Below are 20,707 nucleotides of genomic sequence, written 5' to 3'. Positions count from 1 at the left end.
CCAACCTATGACTAGTCACTTGGCAGGTCTGCAGAAGATCTTGAGACTTTTCTCTGATGGTCCCATTAAGGTGATGTCTACAATTCTGAAGTTATTATAGGAATGATTCAGGACTATACTTTAGCCTCATGCAGTCAGTGGCGCTTTACAGATTCACAAACTCTTGATATCATTGTATTTGTCTGAATTTTTCAAGGAATTGCTACAATGAAGAAAAAAAATGGCATCCCTACATATAGTAAAGAGAACATCAAGGGGTATTCTGACATAAAAAATAAATACATGCAGCATAATTGCTCACCTGTCGGCTCCAGTTCTGAAACTACCCAAAATCAATTTGATTTGGGGGTCTTAGTTCTGTAGTTCCTGGTTGAGTACTGCTCAGTACTACAATTCTCAGAATGCCTTGTTTTCCCTCAGCTCTCTTCCCACCCAGCCCACTCCCCTCCCCCAGCACTCCTGCCAGTTTCCATCTAATTTCAGACTTTATCACAATGAGGCTGCAGCACCTGCTGTATTTATTCTGTCTGCTCTCTGTCTGTAGCATCACTCAGCACAAGGCAGAATACTATAATCACACCTCTCTCTCCCTAAATGTCCCAATAAAGATATATGTATCTGTGTATATGACAGGGAGATGGTGATGTAAGCTGGAGGGGCAGATCAGAGATGGTGACATCACTCAGGGGGCAGGGGTAGAGCTCAGAGACAAGATCCAGCCAAGACTACAGTGACATCAAAAGATGTGTTGTCTAAGGAGTGAGGGAGGAGCCAGCGAGCTGGAGACAATACATATTGTTTAGTTCTTCCCTTTTTACCTTCCTGTGAGGGGTGAATCATGCAAAAAAAAATCACTGAAGCCAGCACCATTAGTAACAACACTATATTAGCAGGTTATAGATCTTGGGATGATTGTATTTAAAAAAAATATTTACTCATACCGGAGAGTTGCAATTCACGTTCCAAACTGCTGACACTGTTAGATAACTGTCAAATCAAGGAGACACACAATAACTTTCATATAGCTGTCTGTCCTTCCAGTTTGGAACCTGAAATGCAGCTGATTCACTTTAAGGGTACGTTCACACGTACTGGATCCGCAGTGGATTTTTCGCTGCGAATTCGCAGCTAGACACACTGCGGATCCTGTACTGTGAAGGTGAATGTGTCCCATACACGCAGCGAATCCACTGCATGTATGGGACCCCGCCCCTTTAACCCCCCGGCCGCCGGCCCGCAGCCCCGAGCATACATTACCTGCTCGGTGCTGCGGCTGTGTGCGATGCTCCCAGCTCCCCATCAGCCAAGCAGTGATTGGCTGCGGGCGGGCGGTTAAAGGGGCCGGGTCGCATACACGCAGCAGATCCGCTGTGTGTATGGGACCCATTAACCTTCACAGTACAGGATCCGCAGCGGGTCTCGCGAAATCCACTGCAGATCCGGTACGTGTGAACGTACCCTAAAGCAGAAAACAGCAAAACCAGCTTTATAATTATATATAAAAAAAAAAACAAAAAAAAAAAAACTGAGGTGCAGCTTCGCATACAGAAAGAGAAAGCAACAGGATTCACGGTTGTTGGAATTATAAATTGTCGGAATGTAGGCAAGCTTGTACTAGACGGGACAGGATTTTTTTTAATATCTTCAGGTTGTGTCAAGTTCTGCATTAAACGATGGTTGATCTCATAAAATAACAAATCGGCATAGAGACATTAGGAACCTCAGCCACGGTTCTGTACATTGGCAGCAGGTTCTTCTTTTATTATCATCACTGATACTTTAAGTATAAGTCAATTTTAAAAAAAATAAAAAAAAATAAAACATAAGGTGCCACAAAAAAAGTTTAGCTAAAACATCTTCACTGTGGGGCACGTTAAAGGGCAACTCCGATCACGAGGGATAACATCAATGAATCCAGTAAAAATTGTGAGCAATGAGTTAAAAATGGCCAACGTCACTCCCATGATACCTCGGGTTTAAACCTTTTTTTTTTAATTGAATTGAAGTGAGAATGACTTAAAAAAAAAAAAAAAAAAAAATTGTCAGTCACCCAAATGGCCTATCTTTACCACACCACTAAGTACTGTAACAGCACCCCCTATGGGCAAGAATATGTACCTAAATATATAAAGGATATGATTGGAGTTCCCCTTTAAAGGGTTTTCTGTGCCAGCAAACTATACCAATAAACAAAACCATCCATCATTTTTCTTTTGTTTACAGTCCACATGTTTAGCTCTAATAACATTAGTACGAGGAATGCCTTTGGTTTAGAGTTCTGCATAAAACCGGAGGAAAGTTTGTAGAACCGGCGGGTTACATCGATGAACCGCATCCGTAGGGCTGAAACAAGAGTCTGGGTACCACCATGGGTCTTGTCCGTTCAGCAAGGTGACTGTAAAAGAGTCCATTTTTCAGGATACAACTTTTGGCAAGATAGCTGGTGGCCGCCGTTTTACGGTCTCGGCCACTAAGTGAGCCGTAAGGTCTTTGACTCAACCCAACATGGACGTAAACACAGCCCTTAGTGACATCACCCAGCCATAGGTAAGCCATTTTGTCAGCTTAGTCAATGTTCATGATCATGGTGCCCATTGGTTCAGATATGGGGTCACCCTTGGTGGTCGAAACTACTTGTCCGTGATGATGCTGCAAAGTATCCACTAACACGTAAGGGTTATCAGGAAGCAGACAAAATGGCTGTCTATGTTGCGTCTACGTGATGGAGCCACGTTCCTCGATGAGCAGAACTTGACTTGGTTACAAGGTCAGATCTCTCTCAATGCCTGGAATGTACAATGATTAGCCCTATGTGATACAAAGCAGCATATTCAGGTTACAACTGGTGACCCCCCCCCCCCCCAAAACCATTATAAGACCCGCATTGCATTAAAGGCTCGTTTTACAGCCTGTCACAAATCAAGGCCTCACCAGCACCAACAATAATCTCGAGACTAATAGGCTTCTCTCTTTTCTCTTTTTTTTTTCTTCTTTTTAATACAAAAATCTATGATATAATTTCTATTTATATAATTATTTACAGAATAAATTCATGAAACGCGTTTGGAACGGCAGTAAATATCACGGCTATGCTGCTGTGTTTCCCATAAGTCTCTTTTTACAAAAAAAAAAAAAAAAAAAAAAAAAAAAAAAAAAAGGATTCCAAAGGCTTTTTCCCGTCAGGTTAAGTGATGGAGCTTGTGTCAATGCAAAATGAATGAATGGGGGAAAAGGATTAAAAAAAAAAATAATAATCCAAACATCAAGCTATTGTATTCAAATAAAAAAAAAAAAAAAAAACCTAAATGGCTATCGGCACTAATCACTTTGCTACATATAAAATGTCCAGCTAATATAAAGCACATTGTACCAATCCTCTAAAACAGTTAAGATATATACACTGATCTAGATATTAACAAATAGAATATTACAAAATATTAAAGGCCACGTCGAGTCCTCCTCTTGGTTTCACTTGAAATTGGCGTAGTCTGAGAATGCGTCAATGTATTCTTGCACCACTCTGTAGCAGAACTCATACTGCTCCTGTACACGGGAGAAATGGGACAAGTCTTACTTATATTATTACACCATATAAAAAGGGGTACTCTGAAATCTCAAGTCTTCCAGTACTTATCAGCTGCTGTATGTCCTGCAGGAAGTGGTATATTCTTTCCAGGCTGACATGCTGTTCTCTGCTGCCACCTCTGTCCATGTCAGGAACTGTCCAGTAGCAAATCCACATGGAAAACCTCCTGACGTTGAGAGCAGAGGGCACTGTGTCAGACTGGAAAGAATACACCACTTCCTGAAGAACATACAGCAGCTTATAAGTATTGGAAGACTTGAGAATTTTAAACAGAACTGAACTAAAAAGCTGTATAGCTTTCTGACACCAGTTGATTTAATATTTTCACCTTGTGGAGTACACCTTTAAGCAAACAACCCCTGTATCTCAGCTTCCAAGAGGTCTGTGATGGTGACAAGTGAGGATTCAGATATTTACATGGAGTAAGGTCTTTACCAGGAATTCAAGCTGTAAAACCATATGACCCCTGTACGGACTATGTGCTACTAGATGGCAGTGCACTATAGCAACACAGTACCATATGGAGGCTGCAAGGCAATACGATTCAATGAGAACTCATTTTATAATACCATTACTGTACACCACAGGCTAATGCCATGATTTTCTGGTCAGTAAAAGGTCAAAATCCTTGTACACCCATTTCTGTTGATCGCATATGGGGCTCATGAGGCATTATCCGAATTAAATGTATCGTGTTAGCTGACTGGAAAAACCATGAATAGGATGAAGCACTATCAGCACTGCAGCCCCTAAACTCTTAATATCTATGATTGTTTGGAAAGTAAGGCATCCTCCTAACAGGAACAGACCCCTAATCAATAACTAGGGCAATCATGCACCTGCCATAAAGATGCATTGCTGTAATCCTATAACTAGAGAGCTCTTGGTCCCCCACATGTCATGGTAATGCCCACCTGGTCGGCCTATTCCCGAGTAGCCTATTTATATATGACTAGAGATGAGCGAACCGGGTTCGGTTTAGAGTCCACCCGAACGTTCGGCATTTGATTAGCGGGGGCTGCTGAACTTGGATAAAGCTCTAAGGATGTCTGGAAAACTATGGATGACTATATCCATGTTTTTTAGATAGCCTTAGAGCTTTATCCAAGTTCAGCAGCCACTGCTTATCAAATGCCGAACGTTCGGGTGGACTCTAAACCGAACCCGGTTCGCTCATCTCTATATATGACACTTATACAGTTACATATATGAGGAGAGTCACCAATATGGAAGACCAATAAATAAGGAACCATCTACTATTGCATCAATCTCCTCCTCCTCAATTTGGAAGACAGCAAGGTGCTGATATAGACCAGTCCTGAATGGCTTAAAGGGGAACCCAATGGAAGAGACCAAAGACTTACCAGTGTCTGGACCATGTGTGGCCTCTGTAACCTCAAGCTTTTCACGGTCTGAAAGACGTCTAGAATCCCCTCTGCTTTCACTCTCTCCAGTACTGTACTCAGGGCGCAGAAAGTCCCCGTCCTCCCGGCTCCAGCACTGAGAACACAACACCAGCAAGGTTAACCCTCTCCGGTGGCCATTACCTTGATGTGTGGAGAGTTTCTTCTACCCACCTGCAGTGCACAGTGATAGGATGGTTCCCAGACTGTTGTTGCTGTTTCTGTACGGCGGCGATGATATTGATCATCCCTTTCCCATCGGTTGGGATCCCGACTTCCGGCCACCCGTGAAAGTGAAACTGTCGTATCTGGCGGGCTTTGTTTTCCTGGATAACAAAGGAGCAATGTATCATACTAAGCATATAACGTTATGCACAAGGCCTCAAAGGAGGAGTCCACCTGGCAAGGCCCCAAAGACAACTAGAGTCAAGGCCTCAAATGACCATGCCAATTACATGGGAAAAATCGATAGTGTTGAGCAAAGATGGCGAATTGTTCAGGTTTGGCAACGTTCTCTGAGCTGCCAGGAACACATGGACACAGCCTATGGCCTATGGCAGTATCCATGTATTGCCTAGATTCAGATTCTCCAGCCACCGGGTTTCAAATGCCGAGTGTTCAGGTCGAGAGAACGTTGCTACTTAATGAGTTCAATAACCCAAAGACCATTGTGATGAACCCTATAAGACTGTGGCACGTCCTCACCCTGGTGTTGGTGACCAGTAGATCTCGCACGGTGTAGCTCTCACATTCCTCCTCCTTCTTGAGCTCTATAGTGATGTCTCCGAAAGACATGATGCCTTCTGACGGCCAATACTGCGCACACTTCTCCTGCATTGTGAGAAATCACTAAGTAACGTCCGAATAGTACATGGTGGTCACGTCATCATGGAGGGTAAACCGTTAGAAGCGGCTACCATGTGTATTATATAAGGATGTGGGGCGAGATGGCGGTATAAGAACACACCCTTACCTGTCCTCTCTCCTCCAGCTCGGTTAGCATTACTATAGAACAGGATTTCCACTCCCAAATCATCCTCCAGAAATCTTCTATGGTGTGACGTAACGGACCCTGGCTTGCAATGTACGAGTCCTTTTGTCTATAGCCCTGAAAAACACATTAAAGGAGTGAGTGCATTAGAGCGCCCCCCAGAGTCAAAGCGCGGTAATAACAGGTTGTCTGGTAATCAGCTTTTAGTTTACCGCAGGGACCTCCTACTCATATCCGGGATATGAGGCCCCCGCTAACATTTCAATACACAGTCATAGGAGCAAATGTAGGATTTACCATAAACAAACAGGATGGAAAGGGTAAAACCCCACAAGGTAAATGCTAGCGGCCTCACTACATAAATAATCTGTAGGACATTTCATCACTCGCTGGTAATTCTCCTTGTGAGGTCCCCGGGGGGTAAACTTCTGACGCTGTGAAAGGGCAAATGGATGGACTAATACTACCACCCTCAGCATTGTGGAATGGAGGGGGAGGGGAGGCCGAGATCTTGAAGTGTAAAAGAAAGATGAAAGTGCTTAAAGGGTCACTGTCGTTCCACAAAACTTTTAACATGTCATAGAGACATCACAGAGACATGTCAAGATCTGGATCTGAGTGTTTAGGCCCGTACCGATCGGGAGATAGAGCCAGGAGAGCACTGAGCTTAGTGCTGTCTTCTCCCGCCTCTGTGTCACGTGATCAGTCGGACTTATAATGGACCTCTATGGAGCCCGACTGATCATGTGAGACAGAGCTGGGAGAGCACTGTACTTAGCGCGGTCTTCTTCCGGCTCTATCTCCCGTTCGGTACGGTTCTGAACACTCGGACCAATCAAAACTTTTGACATGTCTCAGTGTCAATTTCACTGTCATAAAGTCTCCTCCACTCTTTAAAATTCAGGCAGTCATGTGCATAGGAAGGTGGGGATCCCATACGTAACTGCCCCCCCCCCCTTATCTAGGAGGAAAGCAACATGACCCTACTGAACCTGAGGACACGTGGGTGGGGTTTAAAGGGATTTTCCATATATGTAATGACTGGTTGGGGACCAGGGTCTAGGCACCCAAGTTGAAGGGGCAGGCTCATGAGAACACAACAACTCCATTACAGCACAGGACACCATAACGCACTGTCGGAGAAGCTATGGCCCATGGGAATTGTAGTGTAGCAATAGCTGGAGGACCACATAGTGAGAAGACCTTGTTTAGGAACCCAGCTCTGTATTAGCGCCTCCCATTCTGGCAGTCTGCAGCTCTTCTGCCCTGGGGTGCGACATCTGATGGGCCCGCCCCCAACCATATTCTACCATGATGCTTCGCGGCAGTACATTACATAGACTCCTCAATGCCAAAACGGCAACACCAAGAAGGAAAAGTTATTATGGAAATCACTGGATTGGCAGACCTGGTAATGATATGGAAATTTCCAGAACTTCACGATTTATCTGGTATCCACTCACAGTCCTAGGTGCACTTACACGCCGCCTCTAATCTGCTCCAAATGGTGTGTTCTGCCACGCTGAATGCACTTGGACACACAAAACAACAAGATCTGGCAGCTCCCTCTGCAATTGCTGATCAATGGCGTCCCAGACGTGTCAGATGGCTGCTAGGTGCTCCGTGGCCTAAATGTGCTACCGTGGCCTGCAGCCCATCCACACACGGGCGTCATTGGTAATTGCAGAGGGAGATGACGGCAGTAGATCTTTAGGACCAAGGGTGGCAGAACGTTCCTCGGTCAACCATCACCGACAACACACCAGGGCACGAAAGTGTGTGTATATCTCTGCTGAATATTTTGTTTCCATTTATTTATCATTAAACGGGTACTCTAGAAATTTTTCTTCAAATCAGCTTGTGTCAGATAGTCATATAGATTTGTATTCGACTTCTATTAAGAAATCTCAATTCTTCCAGTTCTTATCAGCTGCTGTATGCCCTGCAGGAAGTGGTGTATTCTTTCCAGTCTGACACAGTGCTCTCTGCTGCCACCTCTGTCCATGTCAGGAACTGTGCAGAGCAGTAGCAAATCCCCATAGAAAACCTCTACTGCTCTGGGCAGTTCCTGACACGGACAGAGAGCACTGTGTCAGACTGGAAAGAATACACTACTTCCTGCAGGGCATACAGCAATTCTGGAAGACTGGAGATTTTTAAATAGAAGTAAATAACAAATCTGTACATCTTTCTGTTACCAGCTGATTTAATATGTTTTTCCTCCGGAGTACCCCTTAAATTATGGAAATCATTGGATCGACACATATTAAACTATAGTATCAGTGTTGAGGAGTGTATAGAGGAGAACTGTGCTGTGGTGAGAGAGATAACTTTCCTTTTAGGGAGCGGAGGGGTCAGATTTGGATGTATTTATCAGGATTGGATAGTTACTGATGAAACATGGAGGACTCTATGACTGGTGATAGAGAGCCTATATGCCCATCACCCACCTCCCCTTCGGCCCATACAGGATGGCTGTGTAGAGGACGGGGAAGGATTTGCTTGGTAAATTGAAGCCTCCACACTGATAAATAAATCACATTTCTATTCCGGAGCTGTAAACAACTCAAAAACCAGCAAGGAACAAGCGGACATTACTGACCCTGCAATAGGGGAGGGGGTAATCACAGGACCATAAATAAAATATAAGCTGCCTGTATCCTGACTCAATACAGCAATCAGCACAGAGCCGCAGGACGTGTGCCGAGGTATAAACCCTGAGGGGACGGACGAAAGAAGCTGACCGATAAACAAAATACTGATGAAAATGGCGCACACAGCTTGGGATGGGAGGCTGGGCTTTCAGCAACACCAGAGCATTAGCCCCATTCTAGGTCACATAGGCCGTACCATTGCTTTAAATAACATTCTACTGAGTGCAGCTCTGCAGTATAGGGCTGGGTTCACACTACGTATATTTCAGTCAGTATTGTGGTCCTCATATTGCAACCAAAACCAGGAGTGGATTAAAAACACAGAAAGGATCTGTTCACACAATGTTGTAATTGAGTGGATGGCCGCCATATAACAGTAAATAACGGCCATTATTTCAATATAACGGCCGTTGTTTTAAAATAACAGCAAATATTTGCTATTAAATGGCGGCCATCCACTCAATTTCAACATTGTGTGAACAGATCCTTTCTGTGTTTTTAATCCACTCCTGGTTTTGGTTGCAATATGAGGACCACAATACTGACTGATATATACGTAGTGTGAACCCAGCCTAATACAGGATGTAACTCAGGATAAGTACAGGATCAGTAATGTAATGTATGTACACAGTGACCCACCAGCAGAATAGTGAGTGCAGCTCTGGAGTATATTACAGGATGTAACTCAGGATCAGTACTATAATGCATGTACACAGTGACCCCACCAGCAGAATAGTGAGTGCAGCTCTGGAGTATAATACAGGATGTAACTCAGGATCAGTACAGGATAAGTAATGTAATGTATGTACACAGTGACCCTACCAGCAGAATAGTGAGTGCAGCTCTGGAGTATAATACAGTATGTAACTCAGGATCAGTAATGTTTATACACACTTTATGTAGTTTATAGCTGCCTGTAAACTGGAAAGTGAAGACAGACGTTACTCAGTCTATAACCCACAGATGTGGTGGTGGGGGCAGCAGTTCGATTGGGGCAGTTTTCACATAAATACATAGTTGTAGGGCTGGAGGCACCTACATCAATGAAGGAGGCATTCACATAGTCTGTGTTTTCTTCTCCTCTCTTGACCGGTATAATGACTCTGTTGAATTCATCTGGAAAAGAAGATATAAATATTAGTAGGTAGATGTCCAAGTCTGTTCTTCACCCAGGGTCTAAAAACTTCCTCATCTGAATTACAAACTCCCATAGACTTCTATGGATGTCTGCCAGCTGGTCCCACCTCAAGAGCGGACATGTCAATCCCAAAGTGGTAGAAAATCTAATTGATACCCCACTACTAACTAGCACCCCTCTCATAAGGTTTCCCATGGTAATCCCTCTAATACTGATCCCAGTGGTAGTGACCCCTGTGGTACCACACCAGGTGTGACAGTCCCTAAAACCAGCCCCATTTTGAGCATAAGAATATGAATCCTGTAAGGACTCAACTGCGTTAAGAGCAAAAAGGAGGACTTACATGGAATTATCTGGAGGACCCGGTTCTTCTTCATGTTGGCCGGCAGGTTACCCGTCCTCATCTTGTCATTCTGAATTTTAATGGACGTTAATTTCTGTGAGGAGTAAAAGAGCAGATTCGATACGGGACGATACAATCTTTATTAGAAGATGAGATCTTAAAAGGGAGTATTCCAGTAAGAAAAACAAACATGAATTTAGATAAATCCACGGCCACTGCATATGGCTGTTTGTAATATCCATGTATTACACGTTCTGCACCGCTTGCCCGCAGTGGATCCACACTCACCCCCAGAAGCAGTGTAAAGGCCAGGGCTCCAGATCCACTCTGTCTCGCTCCTGTCTGCTCCCCCTCCCCTCGGAGACGGAAGACATGTGATCTCCATCTCCCCCTGTGTGCTTGGTTTGCTGCACTATTTGCTAACCACACCCACTGGTGATGTAATCAGCATCATGTGACTGCCAGTGCAAGAGACGGGGAAACAGGATCTCCTTTCCCCCTTGCTGTCACCCAGCTATCCTAGTCTTCTAAAGCGATGGATAATCACTGGATAGCCCCTTAAAAGGAGGTTATGCCAAGATATTGCGAGAATTTATCACCCATCTACAGTCTGGATGCTGGGATCGGTGGGAATCTCAGAGGTTGGACCTTTAAATAGTCCCTTTAAAATTCCTGCAATTTGGGTGGGATGACTGACCTTAAACTCTTCCTCCAGGCCATTGCTGTTGGTCCCAGGGATTTTATTGTACAACTTCTGGAGATGCGTTTCTAGCGATGTCACCTCCAGCTCAGTGTCTCCATATAGGAAATGTTCCAGCAGCGCTTGATAGATGAAGACATACTGCATCTGTATTGTAGAAAAGAGGGACAGAAGAAAAATTATTATGGAAGCAATGAAAAGAAAACAGATCAAGAGTCACAGGTCTCTTAAAGGGGAACTCCATTAACAACCAAATCGCCTATTAGTTCCTGCAGGCACCTCTTCAATATATTTTCATATACAGTGGAGTCTAGATCTAAAGATAGGTAGTCACCCATTTAACTATACAAGGGCTGGAGACCCAGACATATGTGGATCTTAGCTGGAGCTAAACATACCAAGGCTTTAGGGTATATTCACACGAACGGACTCGCAGCGAGATTCTAGCTGCGAGTGTGGCAGGTCCTGGCAGTTCCCACAAACTATATACTCGCTACGGTCTGAACGACGGCAGAGAGTATGCAATTCTACCGCCCTTAACCCCTTCTGCTCCCGTCCGGCTCCCCAGCTGTAAGCATACTTTACCTGTCCTCGCTGCACGGGTCCGGCGTCCTGCTCTCCCGTCTGGCCAATCAGTGTGTTGCCCAGCCGCAGCCACTGATTGGCCAGACGGAGAGCAGGACGCCGGACCTGTGCAGCAAGGAGAAGTAATGTATGCTTACAGCAGGGGAGCCGGGCGGGAGCAGAAGGGGTTAAGGGCGGTAGAATTACATACTCGCTGCGGTTGTTCAGACCGCAGCAAGCATATAGTGTGTGGGAACTGCCAGGACCTGCCACACTCGCAGCGAGAATCTCGCTGCGAGTCCGTTCGTGTGAATATACCCTTAAAGGTTGTGCAGGCTTAGAAAAACCACAGCATCTTTCTTCCAGATACAGCACCACACCAGTCCTCAGCTTGGGTGTGGTATTACAGCTCAATTCTTTTGAAGTGAATGGAGATGAATTGTAATACCACACACAACCTGAGGACAGGGGTGGTTCTTTTTTTGCAAGAAAGTAGCCGTGCTTTAACCTGCAACCTTTAAGGTGGCAGGTGATGTACAAAGACGCCATCTGGGTGATATTGTAATAAAGTTGATATAATACGATGTTCTTTAGTACGTACATCTGTTTGTACCATCTGACAGCGCTGAGCCCGGATCCGACTGACGAACCCGTACACGTCCACCTTCTTCTCTGCGTTCATCATATCCAACATGGCGTCTATGACGATGAACGTCCCGGTGCGGCCCACCCCGGCGCTGTAAGACACGGAGAAGCATTGGATTATCAGACTATGATCCTGCACCATTACCAGCTACAGGTCCTATAGAAAGCCTGGGGAAAGTGGTCACCCCCTCTGGATTCTCTTTTATGCTTTATTTGGTGAATCAGGAATCACATCCTTATACAGTGATGTGGTCCTAACCCATATTAAGTGAGCCAATGTGGAGTGGGTGTCGGAGAGGGTGGGGGGCAAAGGGAACCAAAAAAAAATTATCCCCCTATATACGGTATATGGGAAAATCAGATGGTGAGGCCCAAGTCCTGGGATCCCCATCAATCACAAGAACGGAAGATGATTGTAGTGAATGGAGTTGTAGCCTTGATGATTGCCCTCTACTGGACAGAACCTGGTACAGCATGAGAGGACTAAGATGGTGATGACATAGGAAATGAAGGGCAGTACTGACCTGCAGTGCACAACAATGGGTCCGGCGTACTGCGGGTTGCAGGTTTTCACTTTTTTAAGAAATTTTAGCATCCCAATGGGAGTAAAAGGCACCCCGAAGTCAGGCCAGCTGGTGAAGTGGAACTGGGTGACAAGGCGTTGAGGTTTCTTATTGGTGACATCACCGACCTGAGGGAGAGATAGACTGCATTATACCCACATACACAACTATGTCTGGCAGCTTCCAGAGCTGGAGGATCGGGGAGCCCTGCTCAGTGATTCCCTATGGAAGTCAGGCCTATGTCTGAGCATCCGTAGCATCACCGGGAGGAGAGGGTAAGTATCAAAAGCTTTATTAAGGGGTAGGATGGGTTCTGCCCCAGTCTCCTGTGTGACAGGCTCCCTTTAAGCTGTGATTTCAGCCATATTGGCTGTCATCCATCTTTCTAGCATTAAGGGGATAGTCTGGTCCGGGGGTATTTTTTACCAATGGCCGGGGAGGGGGTGGTATTAAAGGGCGCAGGTTCCAGCGCCGGGTCCCGGATAGCGGCGCCCCGTACCCCCGTCCGCTTCCTGGTGTGAGCTGCCGCATGAGATGTGACATCTCAAGGCAGCTCAGCCATTCAGCGGCCGGGGCGGGACTTCGCTACGGCCACAGGGTGGCTGCGCTGCCTTGAGACGTCACGTCTCATGCGCCAGCTCACACCAGGAAGCGGCCGCTGGACGGGGCACTGCGATCTGGGACCTGGCGCTGGAACCGGGGAGGTAAGTCACCTGCGCAGTTTATAACAACCCCCTCCCCGGCCATTGTTAAAAAAACACCCTGGACCGGAGTACTCCTTTAATAAGAGACTTGATGTTAGATGTATGGTTACTAGGATTAGTGAAAGTGAAGTGAATTTTTTTCTTGCAGTGACCCCTGCAGGATAAAAAGGGTATTACACGGTACTCATTCTAATGATATTGTATGTTACACTGGCTTGTTTGTTTTTTGGAGGACTCGGGGTGACCATGTAAGTAAATGGCCATCTAGAGCGCATGCACCTTCTAGAATGTCCAAGTGTCTTAATGGGATGACTCCTTTAAATAAACCAAAAAGGAAGAGAAGTGAAAGAAAAATAACTAGGTCACTTGACGGCCATTGCCTCTTGGCTGTCATCACATCGTACAGTCGTCCATCTGTACCTGCTGGATGCAGAATTTGCGCACGGTGTAGTCCACCAAGACGGTCATATCTTCTACAGACACCCGGATATTTCCGTATGTCCAGCAGCCCTGGTCCGGCCAGTACTGGGCACATTTACACTGTAAGAGACACAAGACATGGTAAATGCACAAGGTGAGGCTTGGTCATATTCATTCCAATGCTGCAATACCAGACAAAGCCTATTACCAATAGTGGCGCTGTTACAGTCAGTGACCACATCCTTCTGATGCCACTAATGTAAAACCTTAAAGGGCTTGTAGATATTTTGGAACATCATATGCCAAATCATTATGTCAAATAAGGGAATTCTGCTCCAGACCCCTCTGTAAGGCAGAACAGACAACCTGTATGCTCCAAGGCAGAGTTCTCTCAAACTACTGACCCTATTAAGCCCTGAGAGCTGAAGGCATGATGGGAGCTGTAGTTCTGCAACAACAAGAGAGCGGCAGGTTGAGAAACAATGCTCTATTACTAAGTATAGATAGACCAGGGGGCCCCCTTCTCTGCTATAGGACATAGCTGGTGGCCATGAAGAGCTGTGTACAATCCTCACCTCCTTCCTCTCTTTCAGGTTTGTCACCATGACTATAGTCGCCGTGTTCTGCTCCCAAATCATCCTCCAGAAATCATTCACAGTTTCTTCTTTTGGACCTAGAAATGATGAATGTAGAGGGGGGGGGATTACACTAGGGTTCTTAAAGGGGTGATAGAGATGTAGGGATATCCATCAGAGTAGTGTTACATGGCAGCTGGACGTTCAAATACAAGCCAGAATGGGAGCTGCATATACACAGATCAGCTCTGGTTTATGAGGGGGGTCCCAGATTCAAATTTAAAGTAAGGACAAAACCTCCCATCTCACCTTGGGCTGCTATGAACTTGTTCTTCTCTTGGTAACCCTGAAAGACAGAAAATGAACAAATAATCCAATGACCTAAAAGATTTAAAGGGCCATTCCACTTTTTGATTATTTGCTAATGGAGAGGCAGAACAGAGGGTAGACCCTATACTTATGTTGGTTAGTAGTCTGTAGGAATCTAGTGAATCATGTGGCTTATTATTCCTAATATGGACCCACCCCTGAGGACCCGACAGCATTACGGTCACTTTAAAGAAAAAAAAAAAATTGTGATGTCACACTCCACAGCTCGCTGCTAACTTGTTGCAGAAAGCGGGCTACATAGACCCATACACCTGAATAAAAGGCAAAACACACACACACATACATATATATTCATATATATGTGGTATCATAGGTCTTAGCATTAGAATATACACAACACAGGGACAGCTGTCTGTGTCAGGAGTTGTAAAGCTGCAGTGAAGCGTAACAGAATGAGCAGTGATTGACAGTTCAGCCTGATCAGTCTGTTACACTGTGGCTGCAGCACTAGTGACACAAACAGCTCCCCCAGTGTAATGTCTATTCTAATTCCAACAAGTATGATATAGACATCAGAGGAGGCTGCAGCACTAGTGACACAAACAGCTCCCCAGTGTAATGTCTATTCTAATTCCAACAAGTATGATATAGACATCAGAGGAGGCTGCAGCACTAGTGACACAAACAGCTCCCCAGTGTAATGTCTATTCTAATTCCAACAAGTATGATATAGACATCAGAGGAGGCTGCAGCACTAGTGACACAGACAGCTCCCCCAGTGTAATATATATTCTAACGCTGACACGTAATATAAAGGCATCAATACTACTGACACAGACAGTTCCCCCAGTATAATGTCTATTCTAATGCTGACATTTAATATATAGGCATAAGGGGAGGCTGCAGCACTAGTGACACAGACAGCTTCCCTAGTGTAATGTTTATCCTAATGGTAATATGTATAATATAGACATCAGGGGAGCCTCAGTATCACTAGCCCTGCATGCATATCTAACTCTGTCTGGACCAGAGCTTGAGCAGCCTTGCAGGTCCCAGCACAGCCACTGAGGACACATCATATCCAAAAGATAAATATCCATAGGTTTAGATCCAAGAGAAACCAATAACTTACATTGATGAAGGAGGCGTTAATGTAGTCTGAATCTGGAACTCCTTCGATGGGACTCAAGTGAAGTCTGGAATGATCATCTATAAGGAGACATGACAGGAGGATAGAGGATGAGGAAACATACTAGCTGCAGCAGGAACAAGTCTACTTATTACCGTGTACTGTACACAGCAAAACTTTGGACATGTTTTAAAGTAACCCTTCAATATATATTTCATAGAACCACAGCAGTTGTGAAACCCACTGAAGCCGTCGCAAAACAAACATTTCAATGTGAACAAGGACACACATTAAAGTGCAAAGTATATTATGGAGATGTAAATAATAGGCAATTGAAGGTCTCCAGCATGAGAACTCACATGGTAAGATGTTCACGTATCGGTTCTTCTCCTTGTTCTCTTCTTTGGAGGCGGCTTCACATGTAGCTTGGATGGGACAGGCCGGCAGGGCCTAGAAATTTAGAGACAAAGGCCCAGATTTATCAAAGGGTGTAACATATACTCTGGTGTAAACTGCCCACAGCAGCCAATCACCGCTCAGCTTTCATTTTACCAGAGCTAAAAGCTGAGCTGTGATTGGTTGCTGTGGGCAGTTTACACAGGTGTAAATTTTACACCCTTAGGGTATGTTCACACTGAGTAAATGTGGTGGAATTCCATGGTGGGAGAGATCCCGCCTGCCTCAGTGTCCCATAGTTTGTCTATGAGAGGGCTTGCACGCCTCCACTCCATCTGCTATCCGCACAAAGAATTTACCTGTCAATTCTTTGCGCGAAAAGCAGCGGGAGCGGAGGCGTGCAAGCCCTCTCATAGACAAACTATGGGGCAGGCGGGATTCTGCCACATCTATTCAGTGTGAACAAACCCTTATGATAAATCTCGCCCAAAATGTTGAAAAAGTGTGTGTGAGTGTTTACAGAGATACAGAATATACATGTACTCATAGTAGATCCTACATTATGCATCAATAGCTTTGGAGTTTAATGGAATGTACTGCCATCTAGTGGAATTCTTTTGGAATAACACCTTTGTTGAAGAGCTGAAGGAAGGATGGTGACAATTCCTTTTGTCTAATCACTGACAGGTATGGCTATAATCTCACCGAGCGGCCACAAAGCTTACAGGATGGGATTTGTAAGGCCTGAAGGGCCACATGGTGACAGATACAATTGGGGAAAAAAACCTGCTGCTACTAAAGAAATCCACTAGGTGGCAGTGACTCCCCAGCTATGTATAATCTAGCCATAGGGAGCACTTTACTTCCCATCTCCCTATGACATGAATGGAGGAAGGGTGACCATTTATGAAGGTATACATCATTCTGTACCTTACCATTGTCTAAAGGGGGTTATATAAAGATTAAAGCATATTCCCTATCCACAGGAAAGGGGAAACTAGATGATCAGTGGGGTACAATCACTACGACCCCCACAAACCAGCTTAACTTAGGAGGACATTTTGGTTTGTCTGCAGCGCCACCACAGGGGAAACTCAGCATTGCACAGTCCCAATTCATGTCAGTGGGTGGTCTGTGTTATACAGGACTGGTCCTCCTAATAAAGCATATGATAATAGATTTTCTAAACCGGGCACATCCTTTAAGAAAAAAAACAGGAGAGCAGGGACAAGGTGGCATGAATGACACTTTCTGCCGACCAAACACTCACATTAAACTCTTCCCGGAAGAGCTTGTTGTCGTCGGCCATTCTGCGGTTTATCTCCTCCTCCAGCTTCTCTACGGGCAGCGGTGGGTACTTGCGGTTGGTGCTGGGAGATCTCGCCAACAGCGGCATGCTCTGCGGTTCTGTGACAAGATCCAACCATTACATCCAATAGAATTGCTTGATTTGCTCGATCACATGATCGGGCCACGCCTAGGTATCTTATGAGTGATAAGTGTACAGCTGGCCCACTGACCTCCAGCACTGAGCACGCCCAACTGACCTCCAGCACTGAGCAAGCCCACTGACCTCCAGCACTGAGAAAGCCCACTGACCTCCAGCACTGAGCAAGCCCACTGACCTCCAGCACTGAGAAAGCCCACTGACCTCCAGCACTGAGCAAGCCCACTGACCTCCAGCACTGAGCACGTCCACTGACCTCCAGCACTGAGCACGTCCACTGACCTCCAGCACTGAGCACGTCCACTGACCTCCAGCACTGAGCAAGCCCACTGACCTCCAGCACTGAGCACGTCCACTGACCTCCAGCACTGAGCAAGCCCACTGACCTCCAGCACTGAGCAAGCCCACTGACCTCCAGCACTGAGCACGTCCACTGTGCTCACAAACATCCAGCAATAGGCATGCCCACAGACCTCCAGCCCTACGTATGCCCACAAACCTCAGCACTGAGCATGCCCACTGTGCCTTATACAGCAAGAATAAATACAGTTAGAACACTAATCATCAATAACATTACGTACCCATGTCATCAGCCCTTCCATTAGATAGCCGGAAAGAATTGGAGTGACTTCCTGCTTGTTTATATTTCTTAAAGCTAAAAGGAAAAAAGTACAAATACTGTAATCACTGCGACGCATCTGCGGCACAGGAAGAAGCATCAACATTATTTTGCGGACGCTGAAAAATAAATGGCCATGTCCCCTTTAAGGACAGAAAACTGAAATAAAATAAAAATACGCAGGATCTACCGAGATCTTTTCAGTTTCGAATGACAAAAAAAGAGCAGAGAAATGTAATTAGTTGGAGGGATTAGAGGAACATTCGGAGCCTCGGACCCGGGAGAGTTTACGGCTGGCACAACACTCAAAGAATTAGAGGGGAGAATCCATATTAATCTGATGCTTTGTGAAATTAAAGGACATCACAATGTCAGGAGAAGCGGCCGTATGTAGAGTCATCTATGCCGCCATATAACGGGCTGGTGACACCTTCCATACACACAGACCACTGGACTGATATGGGACCCTATGATTCTGTGTGGACCCCGTATATAAAGGGGAAATGGGGCAAGGTTTTGGGGGCCACAGTTGGACAACCCCTCTTCATACAGAGGTAACAGGAGACATAAGCTTCAAACAAAGCCTCAGATCACTGGTATTGGGGGGGGGGGGAGATCAGTCACTATACACTTACCGCAACATGTACAGCACTATGATGATGAAGACGATGATGAGGAGAGACGACAGTGCCACCATGACGGCTATAATGGGGGTCTCGTCTGAAAAGAGGAGAGGAAACGTTTTCGTAAAAAGAAGTGCAATATGGGTATGACATCACTCACACCAAGGCGGCAGTGACATAATAAAGGTGACATCACTGCTGTTTCTGTACTATTGTGTTATGTATGATATGGCGCTATAGTCCAGCATCATCCAGAGAGCATCTGTGCAACATACAATCCCTACGTACTGCCTCCCTGCGGCCATGGTTTACATCTTCATGGCCCACTAAAAAGGGCTTCCTGGGATCTGTAGTGCAGACATTCACTGTCTACTCAAGCTAGAGGTCAACGATACAGAAAGTGATCCCCGTAACTCTCAGGTAGGGGGCCCAGGAGAATGCTCAGACTACAGAAAACCCTTAAATGATCTTTGCTCTTTCAGACAACTTCCTTCCATGCTATGTGCCGTCCACTGCCTGTTGTTAGGAGAAATCTGTCTCAGTTAACAGCTGGATCAGGACAAATTACAGGAAGCATGCACGGGCATTACCATGTGCTGGACTGTGTACCTGAAAGCTGATCCAGGCTACTTGCTGAAGAGCCACGCTGTTCCTCAAAGGTAAATTATGGCTTCTCTATCATAACTGACCACCCATACAGCTCCAGGCAGCTGTCCCTTGTGTAAATACCTACTGCTCTATATCCACAGTGCTGACATGTACTCTCCCTTCTCCTTCCCAGTGTTTAGTGTAACCTTCTCCTTGATGTGATTATGCTGCTGTTCCTTTCCTTTCTGCTCACATAGCACCAAGTGCATCAGTAACTCCTTCTCCCTCCATGTGCCATCTAATTCTGTGTAAGTCATCAGCAGCGTCTCAGTCTGTTCAGTCCAGTGCATTATTACAAGATATAGCAGTGACAAGTATCTGCTGTGCTTGGCTGGACAGACGTAAGAGAGAGGAAGTTGTGTGTGTGCAGGTTTTAAAAAAAAGTCTTTGGAAACAACAAGTACCCTTTAGGTGCCAACTCTTATCTACAGGAAGGGCTATGTATCCTATTCCCTGGCAGGTGTTACATTTGCTCTGCAGGTGATCATTCACTATAGGTAGAAACATGGGTCTTACCTTGCCCGTCTGGCGCTGGGGAGTCTAAGGAGAGCGTAGAAAGAGGGAAAAAGATCAGCTGATGAGGCTAAAACACAATCCTGTAACTGTGTAAAATAGAGACTGGTGTAGACTGAGCACAGCAGCCAATCTTCCACTAGTCTGTATTATATACACTTTTAGCTTATTTATAGATGCATGTCTAACATGACAGGATACATAATGTATGTACACATATATAACTCAGGATCAGTACAGGATAAGTGATGTAATGTATGTACACAGTGACCCCACCAGCAGAATAGTGAGTGCAGCTCTGGAGTAAAATACAGGGTGTAACTCAGGATCAGAAATGTATGAACTCCGGATCAGTACACATTTTCAAAGTGCTTTAGAATAGACTGTAGGTTAGTTTTCTATAGCAGTTAATGTGCAGTACAGTAGATGGAAAATGACAATTTAAGACTTGAAATGATGAAGCGCAAACAGTGTCGAACTGGGGTACCTTGGGCCCACCAGGGAAATTGATTCTTGGGGCCCACCCAACATATAAAGACATAATCAGCACCAAACCTTTCACGTTAGTACAGCGATTTTGCATAGAGCAGTGTATGTGAGCAGCAATACTAGTGCACTGCCAGTCACTTATACAGTTGTTACTTATTTATGCAGTTGTGGTAAAACTGCACCATTTAGGTAGAAACTTAAAGAGAACCTGTCACCTCCCGTGCCGG

The 20,707-nt window shown here is 45.3% G+C and overlaps 1 protein-coding gene across 7 annotated transcripts in view; it reads right to left on the bottom strand.

Moving 5' to 3' along the window:
- Nucleotides 1-1,704: 1,704 nt before the first annotated feature.
- Nucleotides 1,705-20,707, bottom strand: part of PTPRA (protein tyrosine phosphatase receptor type A) — a 92,973-nt gene continuing 73,970 nt past the window's right edge. For 5 of the 7 annotated variants that reach the window (XM_069977205.1, XM_069977211.1, XM_069977210.1 and 2 more), the window contains 19 exons: nt 19,995-20,018; nt 18,843-18,927; nt 18,170-18,243; nt 17,412-17,548; nt 16,105-16,195; nt 15,749-15,825; nt 14,596-14,632; nt 14,287-14,384; nt 13,712-13,831; nt 12,549-12,715; nt 11,981-12,116; nt 10,813-10,962; nt 10,116-10,209; nt 9,674-9,750; nt 5,963-6,097; nt 5,695-5,820; nt 5,164-5,315; nt 4,951-5,086; nt 1,705-3,543 (listed from right to left, as the gene is read on the bottom strand). In XM_069977205.1, coding sequence (XP_069833306.1) covers nt 3,469-3,543; nt 4,951-5,086; nt 5,164-5,315; nt 5,695-5,820; nt 5,963-6,097; nt 9,674-9,750; nt 10,116-10,209; nt 10,813-10,962; nt 11,981-12,116; nt 12,549-12,715; nt 13,712-13,831; nt 14,287-14,384; nt 14,596-14,632; nt 15,749-15,825; nt 16,105-16,195; nt 17,412-17,548; nt 18,170-18,243; nt 18,843-18,927; nt 19,995-20,018 — 1,991 coding nt within the window. In that variant the 3' untranslated portion in view covers nt 1,705-3,468. The remainder of the gene's footprint in view (nt 3,544-4,950; nt 5,087-5,163; nt 5,316-5,694; nt 5,821-5,962; nt 6,098-9,673; nt 9,751-10,115; nt 10,210-10,812; nt 10,963-11,980; nt 12,117-12,548; nt 12,716-13,711; nt 13,832-14,286; nt 14,385-14,595; nt 14,633-15,748; nt 15,826-16,104; nt 16,196-17,411; nt 17,549-18,169; nt 18,244-18,842; nt 18,928-19,994; nt 20,019-20,707) is intronic. The other 2 variants (XM_069977207.1, XM_069977206.1) reach the window with 2 other exon arrangements.

The sequence above is a fragment of the Dendropsophus ebraccatus genome, chromosome 7 (genome assembly GCF_027789765.1).
Source record: "Dendropsophus ebraccatus isolate aDenEbr1 chromosome 7, aDenEbr1.pat, whole genome shotgun sequence".
Taxonomy (NCBI): Eukaryota; Metazoa; Chordata; class Amphibia; order Anura; family Hylidae; genus Dendropsophus; species Dendropsophus ebraccatus.
The sequence above is the reverse complement of the archived record's forward strand: the minus strand, read 5'-3'. Positions and strand labels throughout refer to the sequence as shown.